Source organism: Parus major, chromosome 2 (genome assembly GCF_001522545.3).
Source record: "Parus major isolate Abel chromosome 2, Parus_major1.1, whole genome shotgun sequence".
Lineage (NCBI taxonomy): Eukaryota > Metazoa > Chordata > Aves > Passeriformes > Paridae > Parus > Parus major.
In genome coordinates this window covers 4,350,940-4,369,377 of record NC_031769.1, presented here as the reverse complement: position 1 = coordinate 4,369,377, position 18,438 = coordinate 4,350,940, and the positions used below count along the sequence as shown (strand labels likewise).

General features: G+C 42.4%; 1 protein-coding gene across 1 annotated transcript in view; it reads right to left on the bottom strand.

Moving 5' to 3' along the window:
* The window catches only part of OXSR1 (oxidative stress responsive kinase 1), an 87,462-nt gene that overhangs the window by 58,586 nt on the left and 10,438 nt on the right, over positions 1–18,438 (bottom strand). The window contains exons 2-3 of the mRNA XM_015619624.3: positions 9,690–9,802; positions 225–333 (exon numbers count right to left, since the gene is read on the bottom strand). Coding sequence (XP_015475110.1) covers positions 225–333; positions 9,690–9,802 — 222 coding nt within the window. The remainder of the gene's footprint in view (positions 1–224; positions 334–9,689; positions 9,803–18,438) is intronic.

Sequence of the window (18,438 nt, the reverse complement as noted above, 5' to 3'; positions counted from 1 at the left end):
GTGGATGTGACACTTGGGGACAGGGTTTTACCAGCTTAGCAGTGCTGGAGTCATGGTTGGACTTTCTGATCCTACAGGTCTTCTCCAACCTAAACAATGCTACAATTCTACAAAATGTTTTAATTCACATGGGGGGGGGAACCTTAAGAGGTAAAGAAGGGAGAGAAGAAGGAGAGAGGACAGGTTTTTAAGCTGTCTTAGGGTAAAGAAATTGGACCACTCACCTCCACTAAGTAACTTCATCACCAGCCAAAGCTCATCTTTCACCACAAACGATGTGTAGTAAGATACAATGTTGGGGTGATGGCACTGACTCATGGCTTGAATTTCTTTCTGTAGAGAAAAATAAAACATTAGCAGTTGGACACAGCAATAATTGCTCCTTGGGCACAGAAGTTATCTTCCTCAAGACACAAAGAAGGTGCAAAGAAAAAGGATACCTAGAAGGTAAATGTAGAAAATCCAGAAATATGCTAAACACTCAGGCTGCATCATACCAGAGCTGAGTATTCCCTGGTTTCAAAAATTCAACCTGGTTTGTGACCTAGGAAGTTCATGCTGACTTCTTCTCTCAGTAAAACACTATGCAACAGATGCTTAATCTATTGAAGACTATCACTTGGATGAGAAAGGGAAATACTGGCCTCTGGGGATAAAAGGCCTCTCATTCCTAATGTTTCTTCCCAACAAGAAAGCAGATGGGTTAGCTCAATTAGGTTGAAGGCACAAAGGACAGCCATATCCTTTGTCACACTGGACAAGGAGAGAGATCACTTTGAGATTACAAAGTCAGTAGCTATTAGGAGTCAAGGACAATATATGGACAATAATATATTGAGATATTAAATTGTTTTCAGTTTTGACTGTGCTTAGTCTTAGTTTTGGTTATGGGTTGAGATTTTCCAGGTTATGGAGAGAATAACACCACAGAAAACACTGACCAATTTCATTATGCAAGCACAAATCACCAGTTTGGACAAAAAGACTCACAGTTTCTTGGCTGTCCATAGACAAATGCCATCCACTGAGCCAAGCCTGGCACCCTGCACTGCATCCAGCTGAGCCTTTGTGCTTCAGCCAAGTCCCCAACCTGACAAATTGTACCCACCCCAGACACTCATCCCCTCATACCCTGAACTTCTGCTCTCAATTACAGCATTCCTGCACAGGACACAAGCAAGGAGGACAGCAAGGGCCCTCCATCCCCTGATCCTTCCCTCTTTCTAAGCACAAAACTTCCCTGGTACTGAAGTACTTAAGGAAGAGCTCTGAGAAGAATTCACTTGTGCCCAGGACACCCCACAAATGCAGCACATTTTCCTTCTGCTCCTGTACAGAGCTCTGCTTGTGACCGAGTTCAGAGTAAAGCCACTGCTTCCCCTTGGCAAAGCCTGAGCTGGCAATCACAGCTCCAAAGGAACAGGCTCATGTTGATTTATCCACTTAGCACTGCTTTTCAGGGAGTAGGTGCATTTGAGGAATCCAAAGCAATTGGTTCCTCTTTCTGTTTCCCCAGGAGAGGCACCAGCTTTCCAGGAAACTTAACAAGCAGATTAAAGGAGAATCCTTCTAAACAGGAAAGGATACTTGAAGAGTGGGGAATAAGCTATTCATCTCCATGTAGCATACTCTGACTAAAAAACACTCTGTGAAAATAAATATAGCCTAAAACAATATATTTTTCTTACTCTGACAGCTCCAGCTCCCTTCCTTGCAAACTTTCACTTGTGTCAAGTCACTTTTCACAAAGGAAATAAATCAGCAACTGTGGAGTTTTTCTGTGGTTCTTGGTAGCTCTCTCTGACAATTAAAATATACAACAGAAGATCAAGTGGTACCAGAGGAAAACAAGGTGGAAAGCAACAAGCAGGACTGGTAATCCATCTCATCAGCCAGACCTGCCCCAAATCCACCACTCTCAAAAAGTATCTAGAGGAGTTGGCCTTATATTTTCTCAGCTAGACTGGTCAAAGTATTTTAAAGTAGTTCCCTGAGAGATTGAGAGAGTAATATGAGAAATGTATACAAACACTGCATATTCAATATATATTTGTGTATGCTACTGGACTACAGAAGGCAGTAAGACAAAGTCTGGACCAAGTTTATTTAAGATCCTAGACCTAGATCAGATTTTTACCATTTAAGCAACCCTGTACTACAGAATTTTTCAGGCATTTGGTGACAGTTACCATTTTATTATTATTTTCAAAGAACTTCCTCTCTCATTCACTACCACAATCTGCTCTCTGGGCTGGGAAACACAGCAAAAAAAATTTCAAATCTGTGCACCAAAGCATAAAGAAGAAAAATAAATAATCTCAAACCTGATATGTGCAATTAAACACCTCTGTTAGCCAGTGGACATATAATAGAGGCAGATTAATCCATTTCTCACACAGTGTAGCACAGCTCTGAATAATTAATTGCATCACAGCCCACGATTTTCAGTGTTTTTACATTATTACCAATCAGAAGGAGCAGCAGCCAGGCAGACTTTCCCTCCCACCCACAAACCCCCATTCCATTTTCAGCAGTTTTCTAGGCAAATCTCACACTGGCTACATCAAAGCTTGGTTCCTGTTCTCTCCCAAAGAGGGTACCAACATCCTGAAAGCTCAACCCATACAATTGTTTTAAGTGATAGTGGCAAATCACAGGGGCTTTGTGGTTAAAATGCTTCCTGGCATAACTGAAACCAAGCCAATTCTGTCATACATTCACAGGCTGCTCCAGCAGTATACATGCAGAGGCTGAAGGGAGGTAGCTAAAGCAGGAATCCCACTCAAGGATCACTGGGCAACTCTGCTCAAAAGCTTATTTACAGTAGGAAGGGATAAAATGTAGCAACAGCCACTTTGTGTGTAGTAAGCTCAGCTTTACTACTCCCAAAGCTTTGGGGAGAGTTTGCAGCTCTTCAAACACAACAAAGTCACAGCAGGTAAAGGTTTCCTCTTCCTACCTCCCTAATAAGACTGCTATCTGCAGATAACAGAGTTACAACTGTGCTTCCCATATATTCCCCAGCATCAAAACTATACTGGAAGACTGCTAATAAAAATCTCATCATTTCCACACCTCTGTAAGAACTTATTTTGGCTGCTTCATACAAGTTTTAAGGTGGAAAAGTTGCTTTATTCCCTCTCTGCCAACATCCATAGGTCATTTGATACAGACCCCCATGCCATCCACAGATGCAGTGAGCAATAAGCAGCTCTTCCACCCAACACCCCTGACACTCCATGGCTTCAGTGATGAGGGACAGCCTTCCTGCCAATTCCCATAAATTGCTCTGCTTTCTGCTCAGCTACAGAGAATGAATTCCTGACAAAAACATGTCTAGACACAGGCAATGGCTTGGAAATGGTTACATGGTCACCCTGGGCAAGATATTAAAAATATCTGTATTGTCAAATACCAAAAGCAAATAGACTGGGATTAGCTCTAAATGCCTCCATAGCTTCCATTAAGAGTTCTGACAAATGTTCCTAGTACTTCTACAGGCAATAAAAGAAAGATTTCAAGACTTGCAAAACAGTAATAAAACTGCAGTGACATACAATCTAGAATCATAAGCAACCTATTAGTCTCCTGTAAGTCAAACATACTTCTGGAGATCACCTATTTTAGATGAGGGTTTATTTGCCCAGTGACACACAATTGAAGTTTGAATTAATAGGAACAGGTAAGGCTGTGTTTTAGCTACCAGCTCAAGTTTTTTAATAGTATTTTCTTTTCACATCACCACCCTTTACCCTGTGTTTATCTGCCCCTGAGGCTTGCTTCAGAGGCACTTGCTCTCAAATACCAGGAAAAAAATTGTGCCTTATTTAGTTTTATTTCCTACATGTTGACATGGACTTGGGAGATACAGCACAGCAGCAGAGTGCTTTCAAGTGGCTACCTGCAGCTTCAGGGGTCCAGAGAGCCACCAACATAGCTACTCTGTTTGAAGGGAATCACAACCATAAGAAAAGTGGGGAGGGAAAGCATGGCTGAGATAGAAATCAAAGCAGGTCAGATGTGATCACCCCTTGAAAACATCAGTGCTTCAACTATGGCTGGCAAAGATCTTATACCATGAGATTTCAGCTGAGAGATAAGGCATTAAAGCTGCTCTTCATCCTTTTAAAGCAGGATTTAGAGCTCCAGTCCTACAAGCAGCCATAACCATTCACATTCTGCTCCAAGAGAAATTTTTAACGTTAAAATGTTGTAAAATTCAGAATAATAATTCATTTGCCTTTTGAGGCAGCAAAATAACTAAAAATAAAAAATAAAACCAAATATGTTCTACCAAAATTAATGAGACACTTTTTTTAAAAGGTGAGGGAAAAAGACAAAATCAGATATTCTGATTCAACTCCTACTCCTTGGATTATCTAGTTCAACTCCTTGCCTCAAGTGGCTACAGGAGCTAAACTGGTATGAGTAAAGAGGGGTTAGATTAGCCCTAGAACTACAGTGGAAAAGAAACAATTCTGAAAGGTAGAAACACACTTCATCCATTAAGTAATCTTCAGTGATGGGAACAAAGCAAATCATTCAGCAGTTGCCCATTTTAAAAATGACTATCCTTCAGCCTTATTCAGTGGTCATTCCCTCTTTCAAACTCTTCAGCATTAGTGAAAATGTACTGAAGGAAGCAGGTGTTTCTGAACTGTTGTGGTGTAGCAATTCCTGTATGGTGATTTTTATTGGTTTCAGCCAAAGAGCAAATGGGTGAGTGACTGCCTCCTCTCATAGATACAAGCAAGCCAGCTTTATCCACATCCTCAACTAACCTATCAATGACCCTCACAGTTGTTCATATCAATACCAGTTCTTACAGCTCAGCAATGCTTTCAAATGTGATCAGTGGCCACAGACAGCTGCAAACTCTCTGAAGCTCTTTATATGCACCATCTTGTGCTCATTCAGTCCAAGTGAAGGATGACATTCGATGTTCAGGACTTCACCCACCATTAATTCTGATGTTCACAGTGACCTTTACACAAAAGAAATCCCAAAACAAAACCTAAACCAGTCCAGTAATTTAGACTTCTGTTGTTGCTGCTTTGATAAACAATACAACCAAGCTGTACCCAGCATAGGTTTAAGTCTTAAATTGCAATCCAACATGCAAGGTACATGTAACACAGCAGTTCAAATAACCATACAGAAACCATATATAATTTATCAGACTCCCTGGCACTGACACTTGGGGACTTCTTTTCCCTGGAGCAACTATGAAGGTCCTCAGGGCTAGAAATGGAATTATAACAGCAATTCTCATCAGATGACAGGCATGGATGAAACATCTGTACTACTTCCACAGCAATTTGCTGCTTTGTTCCCAACAACCTTCTAGTCTGGTTAATCCACTTGTAGGAAATGCTCCGTCAGATCAAAGGCAGTTCAATATCCTGTCCAAGTCTTCAAAAGAAGGTGTAAAAACCCTATAACAAGCAGTTACACAATTATCTGCCCATAGGGTAGATTTCTGACTAAGCCTGGGCAGTTAACAGTTGGCTTATGCTTTAAACCAGGGGAGTTCATAATCCTTTTTTCAAATCCTATCTAATTTAACCTTCTCAACTATAGGTTGATTTATTTAATCTCACACAATGTTTGATCTCCATGTTATTGGCAGCAAGTTTCCTGGGTTATTTCCATGAAATTCTAAAGGACATTTCTGTTTAACTGCAGTTCAACTTGTTCCCTCAGCCTTCCTAACTGCCCTCTGGCCATAGCACTGAAGTAGTACCTTCACTTGTGTGTAACCTGTCAGGCCCAGGGCAATCAGTCTTTGGAGTAGGAAGAATTTGGAATCTTTCTAGGAACAGCAGTACCACATCTCCCATGTTCCTTCCTGAGCCTGTCTCCTGTTGACTCATCCTAGGGAATAAACAGGCAGCATTTCCCCCTAGCTGGGAAAGCCCAATGTGAAATATCCCATAGCTTATGTTTCCCTCTCTGCTGTTCAACATTCCTGGTGACTGCTAAGCTGACAACCCACGTCATCTGCTACTCATGGAGAAAGAAGTCTCCATCTGGATGAAAGAAAATTCAGCTTTAATTGCATGAAAATGAAGTAGAGTTTGTAGGACAGAGAGGGGATTTAAGGCCTTTTAGATCAGTAATTCTTTAAAACAAGAAAACACTTATACAAGAAAAAGGCTGGAGACATGGTTATTTTGAGGCAGATGTTACATCAGTGTTTCAACAATTGGCAACAGCAGCAAAGTAACCAGCAATGGAAAAGAGTCAGAGCAAAGCACAGCTCTGAATGGTGTGCAGCTGTGAAATACAACACATGAGCAAGCAGACTGTTTGCAAACCCACACCAGTGTGGTTGTTAACTACTGTGGGTTGCAAGACAAATAAAAAGTGGAACTTCAGTAAAATAAATCAAGAAGTCCAAGATCATTTGTAGACATCACTGTATTTGACCACCTCTCCTTACACTCCACTCCCAGTCACATCCCTGAGCAAGAATCATTATAAGCTACGTTGCGCTTCTTTGTCAGCTGAATCCCACATGCAGTCTAGGAAAGATCTGTGAGCATTCAAAAATGTTCAGGGAAAAAAAAAGAAGATAAACATGGAGCATGGAAATAAATTCCTGACAAACATCATCTGATTCAGCAGCTTGGTTAGAAAGAGGCCCATCTCTGCCCAGCATTGCTCCTGCTGTCAACATTCTTTACAGCAATTAGCAGTTCTGCTGAAGAGCTGAATGCCCTTGACTTGGCTTGCTCATGATTCAACAAAACTGGCCCTTCCTGCATTTTCCATATCCCATATCAGCAATAAATAAATCTAGTGCATTAACCTAGAATGTCATACAGTATATGCAAAATGTGCAGTTTATTCCTGACCACCCACAAAGCTCAAATGTATATTGAGACAAAAGGATCAAGATCAATACCTTTAATGAGCCAAGTCATAGCACTTACTTACTCTAAGCAGACCATCTCCAAAGCAAGGACGTGGTCCCAGATTTCCTGGCCTCTGGACACCAGCTAGGCTTGAAGGAAGCTCAAGGACACTCATCCATCCAGCTGGTGATAGAGCCATTTACTTGGCAATTCCCATTCCATACTAACCTTCCTCTTCTCCATCCCAAGAACTACAAGTGCAAACCACTAAGCAGCACAGACATTGAAAAAAGGGCACAAAAACCAAACCATCCTTTTTAAGGATGGCAGTACTGTTTGCTGGTCTCCCTACCCTCTCCCAAGCAATGTGAGACTCTTCTACCCTCTTGGCTATGCAGCTTCTGGGAATAAGAAAGCTTGCTTCAGTAGAGAAGCCTACAGGTCTGAGGTACTGCAGAAAAATAATTATAAAATAATTTAAGCAAAATTTTCCCTTTGCTACCACACTGCCCAATGAGTGGGCAGTGCTGTAACCCAAGAGCACCCTCCTGACCCCAGGCAGGAAAGCACAGGTCACCATAACTGCTGAGCAAAAATGGCCTCAGAGCAACAGAAGAATAATGGAGCTCACAAAAGCTCCAGTTTGTGATTTTAACTGCACTGGGGGAGATGAGAAAGCAAGGTGGGAGCATAACATACCCCAGTGTGAACTCATCATATTTGTCTTTGCATTTGCTTCTTAAAACAACTGTAACCTGTAACCAACCATCTACAGTTGTTTTTTTTTTGTTTTTTGGTGGGGAAGGCACAACCCTGCAATAGAAAGTAGTTGCTTAGAAAAGTTAATTAAACTAATTGGGAAAACTGCCAAGAAGGGAGACTGCAAGACCATAAAACTTGAGAATATTTGCTTTAGGGTAGAAGAAGATATGGAAACAAGACAAAAAGAAGTGAAGATAAGAGCATACAGAGCTGGGAAATCAGGAACTTCCATTCTTTTGGCACTTACACTGAAAAACAACACTGGTGATCCAGTAGACTGACAAATTCAGAACAAACCCAGGGAAAACACTTTTTCACACAACACATCTACCTCAGCAACCCCTGCCCCTGGAACCTGCTACAGATCAAAACAATCTTTTTGCCCCTCCACCCCTCTATGATTTTTAAATTCAAGAATACTTACAGCTGCATACTTAAACCCAGAGAAGGACTCACACCAGATCCAGTCACAAAACTGGAAACCCTGGAGAGCTGACTACAGCAATACATCACAGGCCCACCCATAACAGGAAAAATCATTGTGAGGAATGGGTCAGCTAGAGACTTAAAATGTGCAATTAGAAGTACTTATCTAAAATTACACATCAAGTTTCTGCAGTGTCTCTGAACCTAATGTTTTTAGCCAGAATTGGCAATTACTCAAAGAATCAGAGTCTCAATTACTACATCCTGATAATGCAGTCAGGAATACCACTGAGGCAGGGTAGTATGGGTAAGCCACACAAAAGGCTTGAAAAGGATACCAAGAGCTGGTATAAGGACGAAAGGACAAACTGAGATCTTGAACTCCTACACTAGCATGAGCCATAAGAGGATTTGAACACAGACCATCCCGTGTCCTACACGCAACCCTCCACAGGAGCACTGACAAACTGAATGGGGCCTTTCCTCTTAACCAGGGCAGATTTGCAGATACCCATAATGACAAAAATACCACTAGACACTAGGTGGAAACTGAAACACCTGTTTAGGTGATTTGCTGAAGATTTTACAAATGTAGAGGTAGCAGGACTCCCAAACTCTGTTTCTGTTCTATCTTTTAATTGCAAGCACCAAAACAAATGCCTGAGGTAAACTACAGAAGCTGTCGAGATTCAAGGGGACAGAAAGTCAACGCAGGATTATAAAAATCCTAGTGAGGTGCATCAGAAGAAAAGATGATACCAGGCCTTATCTCTATAATGCCAACATTTACTATGGAAAGTTTTGTCCCAGGAGCTTTCTCATTCTAGTGGAGACACCTTAATGTTCACAAGAACGTCTGTGTCTGCCTGGCTTAAATTCAGGGCTGTTCCAGATGTGAGGTGAATGAGACAACCACTGCACTGCAGAGGCACCAGCTCACACAGACAAACAGAAGAAAACCAAGCCCATCAATACAGGACCCAGATGAGAAAAGAGAAATTTCAGTTACCACAGCTACTGCAAAAATCTGTTTTTCATTGAGACAACCTTGAGAAAATAGGCACAGAGCAGCAGAAAATTACAGCACTACAGCTCGAAAGGACTCTGTCTCCTGTCCTGAACTCAGAATTACTGGGGTTTCCATATGGCAGCCTGCAATATGCCAGTGATCCCTTTAGCTGGCATCAGTAGCAGAAAGAGATTAGGAACAACAGCTAATTCATTCTGTTCTTCTCTTTACAGGTGAAGGGAAAAAATGTAAAGAACTTCAGGAAAGGAAAAGAAAGCAAAGCCATTCCCTTAAATTTTAAATGTTCTGAAAGCATGTAGCTCTGGATCCCCCTCAAATTTCAGAGCTCTTGTGGGTACAGCAGAGCTTCACACTTGCACATTAACTCAGTTCAAAACAAAGGGATTATACAAAGTGCTGAGCTCTAAACAAACAGTCTGAAGTTTTCCAACAGCTGATCTTTTTAACATTTTAAGTACCATGTCCCACAGCCAGAACAACCGAGCTGCCTCTAACAAAGTCAGTTGAGTTCCCTCACCTTCACCCCACCTCAAGAAAAGTTTTAAGGGCACTTGGCAAAGGGATACTTCATAAATAACTGAAATACAATTCCCCAGACAATTCTGATTGCATACCAGGAGTTCATCCATGCTTGTCTGACACTTCTCAAGATTGATCCGTTTAATCGCCACCTTCTCCTTCTTCGGAGCGCAGAAGGCTGCCTGGACCACCGCAGTCGCTCCACTCCCTGGGGGGAAAAAGAGAGAATTACCAACACCTTACAGACTTCAGCAGGAAGGGAGGGAGGCCAGAAAACAAAATTCTGAGTGCCAGATAGTAAAGACAGCAGAGCCAAGTAGAAGCCCAGTGAAAGCTCTCTCCCCACTGTGCAGCTCCATGGGTTGGCTCAGCCACCATATCCAGGTGTTGGGATACTGAAGAAAAACAAGTGGATCTTTATGATCCCTTCCAGGAATCATTACAGCTCTGCAGACCAAAAACCCTCTCCAGACTCCAGCTTCCTTATAAAAGAGTGATTCTATTCATGTACTTTTAAAAGATATGCCACTGAGGTCACACAGACTTTTAACCTGATGTGTTCACCCAAAGTGTCAAAACAAGCCACTCTTTGCTACCAACACTAATGAGATTTCTCAAATATTTTTATGCACTAATTGATGTTCTCATCTCTCCTCATTTTATGCAAAGACACGAGGTGGATTTTGTTCGAACAGGTTCAGCTCCAGCTCTCACCCTGCCTCAGTTTCTGGGTTGAAAACAGCAGCCACAATAGGGAAAAAATACCACATTTTAACATACAGTCCTTCAAACTGCTACAAGTGGGGAGTTCTGGATTTAAAGTACTCAGCAATATCATATCCTTTGGCATGAAAGGGACTTCACAATAGTGAGACTTCAAATCTATTTGATGTTAAGCTCATTTCTGCTGGCCTCCAGAAGCTGTTGCAACATTCACCTCTCATCAATAGGACACCTTGTTGCTTTACTTTCTACCTTCATCATTTCCCAACATTTGCACATTTCACTGGAAAGGAGTAAAACCTACACTAATGAAAAAGGGGATAGGATATCTGAAAAATAACTCAAAGGTTCCTATTGCAAATACCTAAAAAATGCTAATAAAAATAAAGAGAAACTAAAACAACTATTGTGCATTTTGGTGTAACACACCTAATTTAGCAGATTCTCCTATTTTTAACACTATGAAAATTACTTCCAGATTATGAAATTCAGGTAGAGCACATTTTTGCAAGCTTTGTGGTTTTTTTTCTAGTACATTCACATAAACTGGGGGCAAAAACTTCCATTTTCAAACAAAGGCTACTGAAGCTCCCTACAATCACCATCAAGAGTCTTCTCACACCAAGTTGCACCAACCCAAATAAAATTCCAGGTGAGGGAAAGAGCTTGAAACCCAGCCCTGAAAGACAGAGGAAAACTGCTCCATTCCAAGTCACACTGAAATTAAAAAGCCCTGAAGTGTGGGACTCTGCTCCTCTAATCTTCAACCAGCACCTACTACACGGGAGCTACAGGACTTTGACTTCACTTTATATGGCATGGCCAGTGCACCCTGGACATGAGCATCAGCTTGCCAGGACTCCCTGTACTCAGGAGTTTACATTTTAATGGCAAAACGCAGAAGTGTGCAGAACACAAACTGCTAAGGTTGCTAAAGCTTTATTATTTCCTAAGGCAAATGGGTTTTTAAGAAGTTCAAGACTGAGGCCATTTATTACTTGCTCACATATTGTTTTTCAGAGACTATTCATAGCACAAGGCAAAACAAAGTTATTAGGAAAAGGACAGCAATAACAGCAAGAATATTTACAAGGGGCTTTGAAAACAACATTTGAGCACTGTAAGCAGGTGCTTGAGCAAATGACAGATGATGGAGAGGTCTATGCAGATATTTAACAGAAAGTGCTCAGAAAGAGCAAAGGGGGGAGGTTTTGACAGCAGAGTTTATTTAGTTAGATTGCCATAAGCAGAGGTGAAATACACAACATTAAGCACAGGACAAACATCCCAAAAGCAAACTTCCACATACACTCCCTGTAGTCACTCTGCTCAGCAGGTGCAGGAATCCAGGATGAAAGCAGTAGTTCCAGCACAAATGAATTCCCACTTACTGGGAATCCTGGGCAGCACTGACCTACTCCTCTCCACCCAAGAAACCTTCTTGTTTTTTCTCTTGTTTTGTTTCTGCTGCTTTTTTGGTGGGGGGAAAAAAAAAGTAAACACACAAAAGCTCAAGACAAAGAGAGCAGCACGCACAGAAGTGGTGACAAAAAGCAGAAGTGAGTTTGCACTTCCTAGCACTGCTGGTCTCCCTACAGCAATAGCCTTTCAGAAGTCAGAACAAAAAACAAACACTGTATCAGTTCTTTGGAAAGAGTTAGATCCCAGAAGTAATGTTACTGCTGACACATGCAAAACACCAGTACTATGATTTCTTTCTTTGGATGTCTTGGTGCATAGTAATAGAGGCTGAAAACACAAGCCAGATGCTGTAATATATGACTATGCACCTCAGAGGACTGTCCTGTCACACAACCCTTTTCACTCCCCAGTTGGTTTCTCAGTGTGTATTTTTAACTCTAAAGCTACCTGTCCTCATCAGAACAGGTATCTGTGTTCAAAGACTCTTTCTGGATATCTCAGACACTCAATAGTGTCAGCATATTCCTGCATCCCCCCACATCATGACATCCCAGGATTTCTGTGCCAGTTAAACCCAGTTTGTGTAAGCACGACTGACAGAGGTTCTTCTTACAATCCAGATGCAACATCATTACTGTGAACCAAATCCTTTGCAAGATGAAGTCCAGGGCTTTAAATAAGTCACCACACAAAGAATAGCTTTGTGTTTTATTCTTTTTGGATGTTACTACCAGAAACAATGGATGCAGCCTAACTAAAAGCAGGACCACTCATGCTACAGCTCCTTTCCAGTCCTCAAGTCTATGTGATCAATGCTCACTAGGACTTCAGGGCAAAAACTGCTTTTCACTAAGTGCTGGACAATGCCTTGGCCTACAGGGACCTGATCTGTTATGAGTGTATGGCATTATTTGAACAGTAATGAAATCCCAAACTAAATCCTTCTGGGCACATGGCAGGGAATCATCTGAACTCGAAACTCCTCCCATTTAATTCCCTGCTGCTCCTACTTTTCTGGCAGCTCTCTTTAGCTCGATCACCACCTGCTCTTCCCACTCCCCCCTCTCCTGCTAATTCGTCATTTCTTTCAGCTCCTCTGTAGCACTAATTATAGAGAAACAATGAAATCTCAAAAGCGTATCAAGCGAGGATTAAGCCAAGCTGCAGCACGATGTGCCACAAGCAAGCTGCTCTTTGGTGGCAGCAGCAGCATGCCGTGCTTCTGGGACCAAACAAAGACGGGTTTCCATGCTTCTTTGGAGAGTTCAGAAAACATGGCAACATGGGCACTTCAAGCTTTGCAGCCACACGGTTTGCTTATTAAATGGCAGGGTGGCAAGACAAAGGAAGGAGAGAAGCTGCAGTGAGGATGCTGAACACATTCCTAAGTGAAAACAAGCATAGGGAGAGATGACACCAAGAGAGAGACAAAGCAAAAGCTCATAGATGAAGTTTTGTGAAGTTTAAGAGCAGGTAACAAATACATGGGCAACAGAGGGAAGAGATTTCCTGGGCTGCTATGAACAACCTTCAATGAGGAAAAACCCCAAGGGCAGCTTGTGCCAGGGTAGCACAACTTGGACAAACCAACTCTCCCAGCAGTCTCAGATCTGCTGCGATCAGAGCCAACTGCAGTCTCGACGATGTGGGCAGCACAGGGTTAATGTTCCTGCGCTGGGTTCCCACTCACTCGCCACCTCAAGACACTCTGATCAAGGTCAGTGCTGAGGCTCTTCCCTCCGCCTCTCTCAAGATCAGCTTTCGGAGAAAATTTGCTCCCTGGTTAATCTCTTCCAACACAACGGCTTAGCAAAACAATGAAACACAGGCACAGCCAAATGCTTGCTGCTTTATTCCTGAAAAGCAGGAGATCATTTTGTTGAAGGATGATGGGGAGGAAAGAGATCCCAAATGGGTATTAGGATCTGCTTAATACCCCCTGCTTTTGCCTCTGTAGGCTCTCAGATATAGTTCCAACCCTTAGGATAGCAGCTGCAAAATTCCTGCATAAGAGGGTCAAGACCCGCTTTAGAAAACACTGCCTTAAGAGGAAAACATACCCTTTCTAACCCCTGCTTCTTTCATGTTTCTACGATTAAATGGCTCTTTCTGAAATAAAACCAACCCCTGAAAGGATCAAAATAACCCAAATAAGAAAGTCCCCAAGCACTCAATTACTGAAGCCTGATTTTCCAGGTTATCTCCTCTGGACCCCCAGTCCCTATACCTTCAGTACCCACAGTTCCAGCCTAAACTCCTTAAGCTGAAACAAACTCCCCATGAAAGCCCAGCATCAGCTTTCAAAGGATGCTGAATCCCATCTCTTCTACAGTTCCACAATTTACATGAAGCTTCTGTTTTTGAAAATAAAGACAAACCCTCTGAAATCTCAGCTGAAGTTAATGGAAACCAATTATTTCAAGGCTAATTGGAGGAGTGGAAAGACAGGGGACTTATCAGGGGACACAGCATGTTCCTACACACTTTGTCTCCAATTTAACTGAATCTCTGCAGCCACATAAGGACATTGCATCTCTCCCAGTAAGACTGGGATGAATTGCACTGATGCCTCTTCCCAGGCAAATGCAATTGAAGCCAGAGATCCTCTTGGCAGAGAAATCTGCTTAAGCAATGGAACACTCATGCCAAACGGTCACAAGACAAGCATCAAATCCTGGCTCCAGGATAGTATTCTCCTACCACGTGCAATAGCAATTTGAAGTAGTTAATTGAAGGAGGACTCTCAAAACAGTGCTGCCCAAGCTTTAAATTTACTTTAGGCACCCTCGGAGATGTCAAAGTTTCCCTTCACTGTAACTCAGTTGCTCACAAATCTGTTACAATCAACAGAGGATGTGTTCCATGACAGTCTTGGAGCATCAGTCTCTATCCTACTGCAGTATCAAATCCCTTCAGTAGAGGAAATATTCCTTCCCAGGGTCAAATGAATATTACAAACCATTTACACTTGAAGAAACCTTTAGTCCATCCTCCTGCTGAAAGGATCAAATCTCAACTTAGATCAGGTTCCTCAGTATTGAATTCACTCTAATTTGGATTTTCTTTAACAAGAGATATTTCTACAGTCTTCTTGGCTGTTTCTGTGTTTGACCACCCATATGGTAAACCTTTTACCCCCTTGCTAACTAATCAGATCTCCCAGTTTTGCTCCCAACCTTGGTCTTCCATCATGCACCTCTGTACAATTCAGCATCATCTCCTCTAGAATTTCCCACTAGATAGCTGAGGACAGCAACAACTCTTTTAAGGCTGGAGAAATCCCACTCTCCACACCTGCCCTGGTAAGTCACATTCCCAAGTCTCCTTCTGAACGGGGCAATGCTCAGCTGAACACCTCTGCACAGCCCTGCCCAGTGCTTCCACCCTTCCCTACCACACACACGACCTCTCTATTTTTAAGCGAGATCTGGAATCCATCCTCCACTATCTGGAGTGTGGTGCCAGAAAGCCGCTTGTGACGCAGGCTCTGTTTATAATTGTGCCCCCGGGTTTTCCTCTTATGAACAATGCACACAAAACACTTCCCAGCAAGGCTGCTCTGGACCAAGCAATGACTTTCAGGTTCCAGGTACCCCAAAGCCCAGGAGACCTTTAATGCTTTACAACCCAGGCCTGGTATTCGTGTGTCTGCAGGCTCATTCCATCTCCGGGTGCTTCAACCCTTTGACAGCCTCATGCCAAAGAGCTGTGGGAGCTCTGCTCTGATTACTCATTCCAAGGACAATACAGCAATAAAACAAGAAGCTACAAGACTGAGAATACAACTTCTTATGCATTCTTACAGAGCACAGGGCAAATACAGATCTAATTAAACCGGGAATTAAATACTATATTGCAAATTCAGACCGATCTTGCATTGTTTGGTCCACTTCCTACAAAGGCAAAGTGATGCCTCTATTTTCTGCTCCTCATTTGAGGCTTCTGGTGAGAAGAGTCCTCTTGCAGAGAATGGACTGCTTCTAAAAACAAGTGAGCAAAAAAAAAGCCAAAAAAAAAGAAGCCTACTCTCAAATTTCCAGCCAACTCAGCATGTGGTGGGAATACTCCTTTCCCCAAGCAGGACTTGGTAACAGGAGTCCACTGAATGTCAAAATCTTGCTGGCACAAGCCCCATGATTCAGGAAAAGTGAAGTAATGCAATGTTAATGGTCCTTCAATATATTTTTCAAGCCATCTCCCCACTGCATGTCACATTCTTACTACAAAATGGAAGATGCAATCTACAGTAACAGTTACAAATAACATTAAAAAAGCCAAAGGGAATTCGTAACAGGATTCAGACATACTCATAATATTGCCACAGAGGGGACAAAAAGTCTGCTTACCGGTGGAGAGGAAAAAGCTTTCACAGCAAAGTATGATCTACTCAGCATGGGACTGGAGGGTGGGTGTTAACAATTCCAAAAGTGGAGTTACAGCCCCAAACCAGCAAAAATATCACTTGGGTGCTTCTAGCACTGCCCAGAGTAAGCTCAAACAGCAAGCTGGCTCTGAGTAATGCTGTTAGAGACACCGGGAGCAGCAGCAAAACCAGTAAGGGAGAATTCAGATGGGTTTGCTCTGTGCCTGGTTGGGAGGCCTGTGGTAAACTGCAGCAGCAGCAGAGCAATAATCCATAGCCAAGACACTAAAAAGTTACAAAAGCACAGGAGTGAGCACAGCTCCTCTCCCACAGTAACATGGGAGTACAGGAGTTCCATCCCCAGGAAGCTACCAGAGCTGGTCCAACACAGCCACATTCACTCCCAGATACCTTTCAACAATTAATTCCCTTAAAACTTACTGTGAATAGCATTGCCTATGGAGAGAAGAACCAAGGCTTTACATTTCTTTACAAGATAAAGGATGCCACATCAACAGCACAAGGACCTATTTAAAACCTTGGCAGATGTAGTAAGAGGCCAGGTTTAACTTGGTGCACCTTCTCTTAATTCGAGTCATGCAGTGTTTGATCAACAGCAGAAATGGACAATGAACAGCAATCCCCACAGACTACATTTCACAGCATAAGTACACACTACATAAAGACACCTCCACTACGTGCAAGCAACAGCCCTGCAGGCAGCATAACAGCTGAACTCTCACATTTACAAGACAGTGGCTAGCCTTGTACTTATGATGAAAAGGCTTTAGGAACAACAGCTCAACCCTGGTTTAAATAAATCATTTTAAAACTTTGCATTTCCATGTGGTCAATGTCAAAATGTCGTCCTGCCCTTCAGTTCAGCCTAACTCACATCACTGCAAGCAGCAGGTTCATTCCCAGTTCAGGCTCACCTTGAGCACAGCCCAATGCTGGGAACATTCAGCTGGGTTCAAGCCAAAGGTGGCTGCAGGTACAGTAAGATACAGGGCATGTGCTGGACAACACCCTGAGAAAGGGCAAGAATAGGGAGGTAACAAGTCCAGGCAAAGAATTAAGACTTAAATACAAGTGATTTCCATTTCACACCAGCATATCTGATGACTAGAAAAAGAAGTCTAGACCTCTTACTGCAGAAATGGAAGGAGGAATAGGAAAAAGCAGTTTTTGCTCGTGGATTCCTGTTTGTTTCATTTAAATTCCAGGTGTATCACTTTGCAATGCTCTGATCATTTATTCCAGTACAGCCAGAGCTCAAATAGTTTGAGGTTCTGTGCAAGTTGTGAGGCCAAAGATTTCAAATGATACTCACAATACAAAGGATTTCTGTTATTTAGACACCATTATGTGCCTTTCTTAAAGCCTGAGAGTCTTTGCTCAATTTATGTTCAGCACCTGCAGTGTCCAACAGATAACTGATATTCCAGTATTAATCAAGCATGCTCAAGGAAGTTCAGAAAATAAGGAGAAGCATATTCTGGAAGTCTGCTGTCCAATTAGAAATAGAGCCAAAACATTTGAACAGCACATAAACTTGCTGACAGTGAGCTATTCACCATCTTGACAAGAGCTCTTGCAGTTGAGAATACCACTGAAAACCACACTGAAAATCATGGCCAGAGCTCAGAGGTTTCTGCCCATGTAAGACAAGGTATTTCTCAAGATTCCTAGTACTCCATGAACAGTGGAGAAGGATGATAAGCCAGCAAAAATCACACAGTGGTGCCAGCACTTGCTTAAACATGTTTCCCCTCCAGTGGTCCATCAATACAGAAACACTCGATGCTGCAGACTTATTGCCCAAGTCTTTAATTCAAGTCTTAGACTCAGAGGAAGGAATTTAAACCCAAATCAAATCACTTGTAAGAAGTCTGGTATTATTTTCAGAGCCATCAGCAACTGATGGGCAGTATCCCAAGCAAGGTACATCTCCCCATGGCCCCACTGAACTCTAAATTATAGATAAATAAATGACATTGATTTCTATGCTGGAGTGAGGTTAGCTACTGTAATCTAAAAGATGCAACACCAAGGTTTCTGCAGAAAGGAAGGGAAGTCTTATGGAAATTTTCACCCCACCCCACACTGCATTGTTCTCTCAAAAATCTTTCAGTATCTCTTAGGCCCTGAACATAGAAAGATGTCATCTGTTTTCCACCTTCAGCAAACATTCAGGTTGAGAATCCTCACAGACTAAGCAGGGAAATGACAGGCTTGGTGAGAAAACAGTCAGCCTGTCAATATTAAACAGGCCAGGACTGGAGCAGAGGGCGAGGAATAGCGTTGGCCATGCAAAGCATGTCAGCAAGATATGT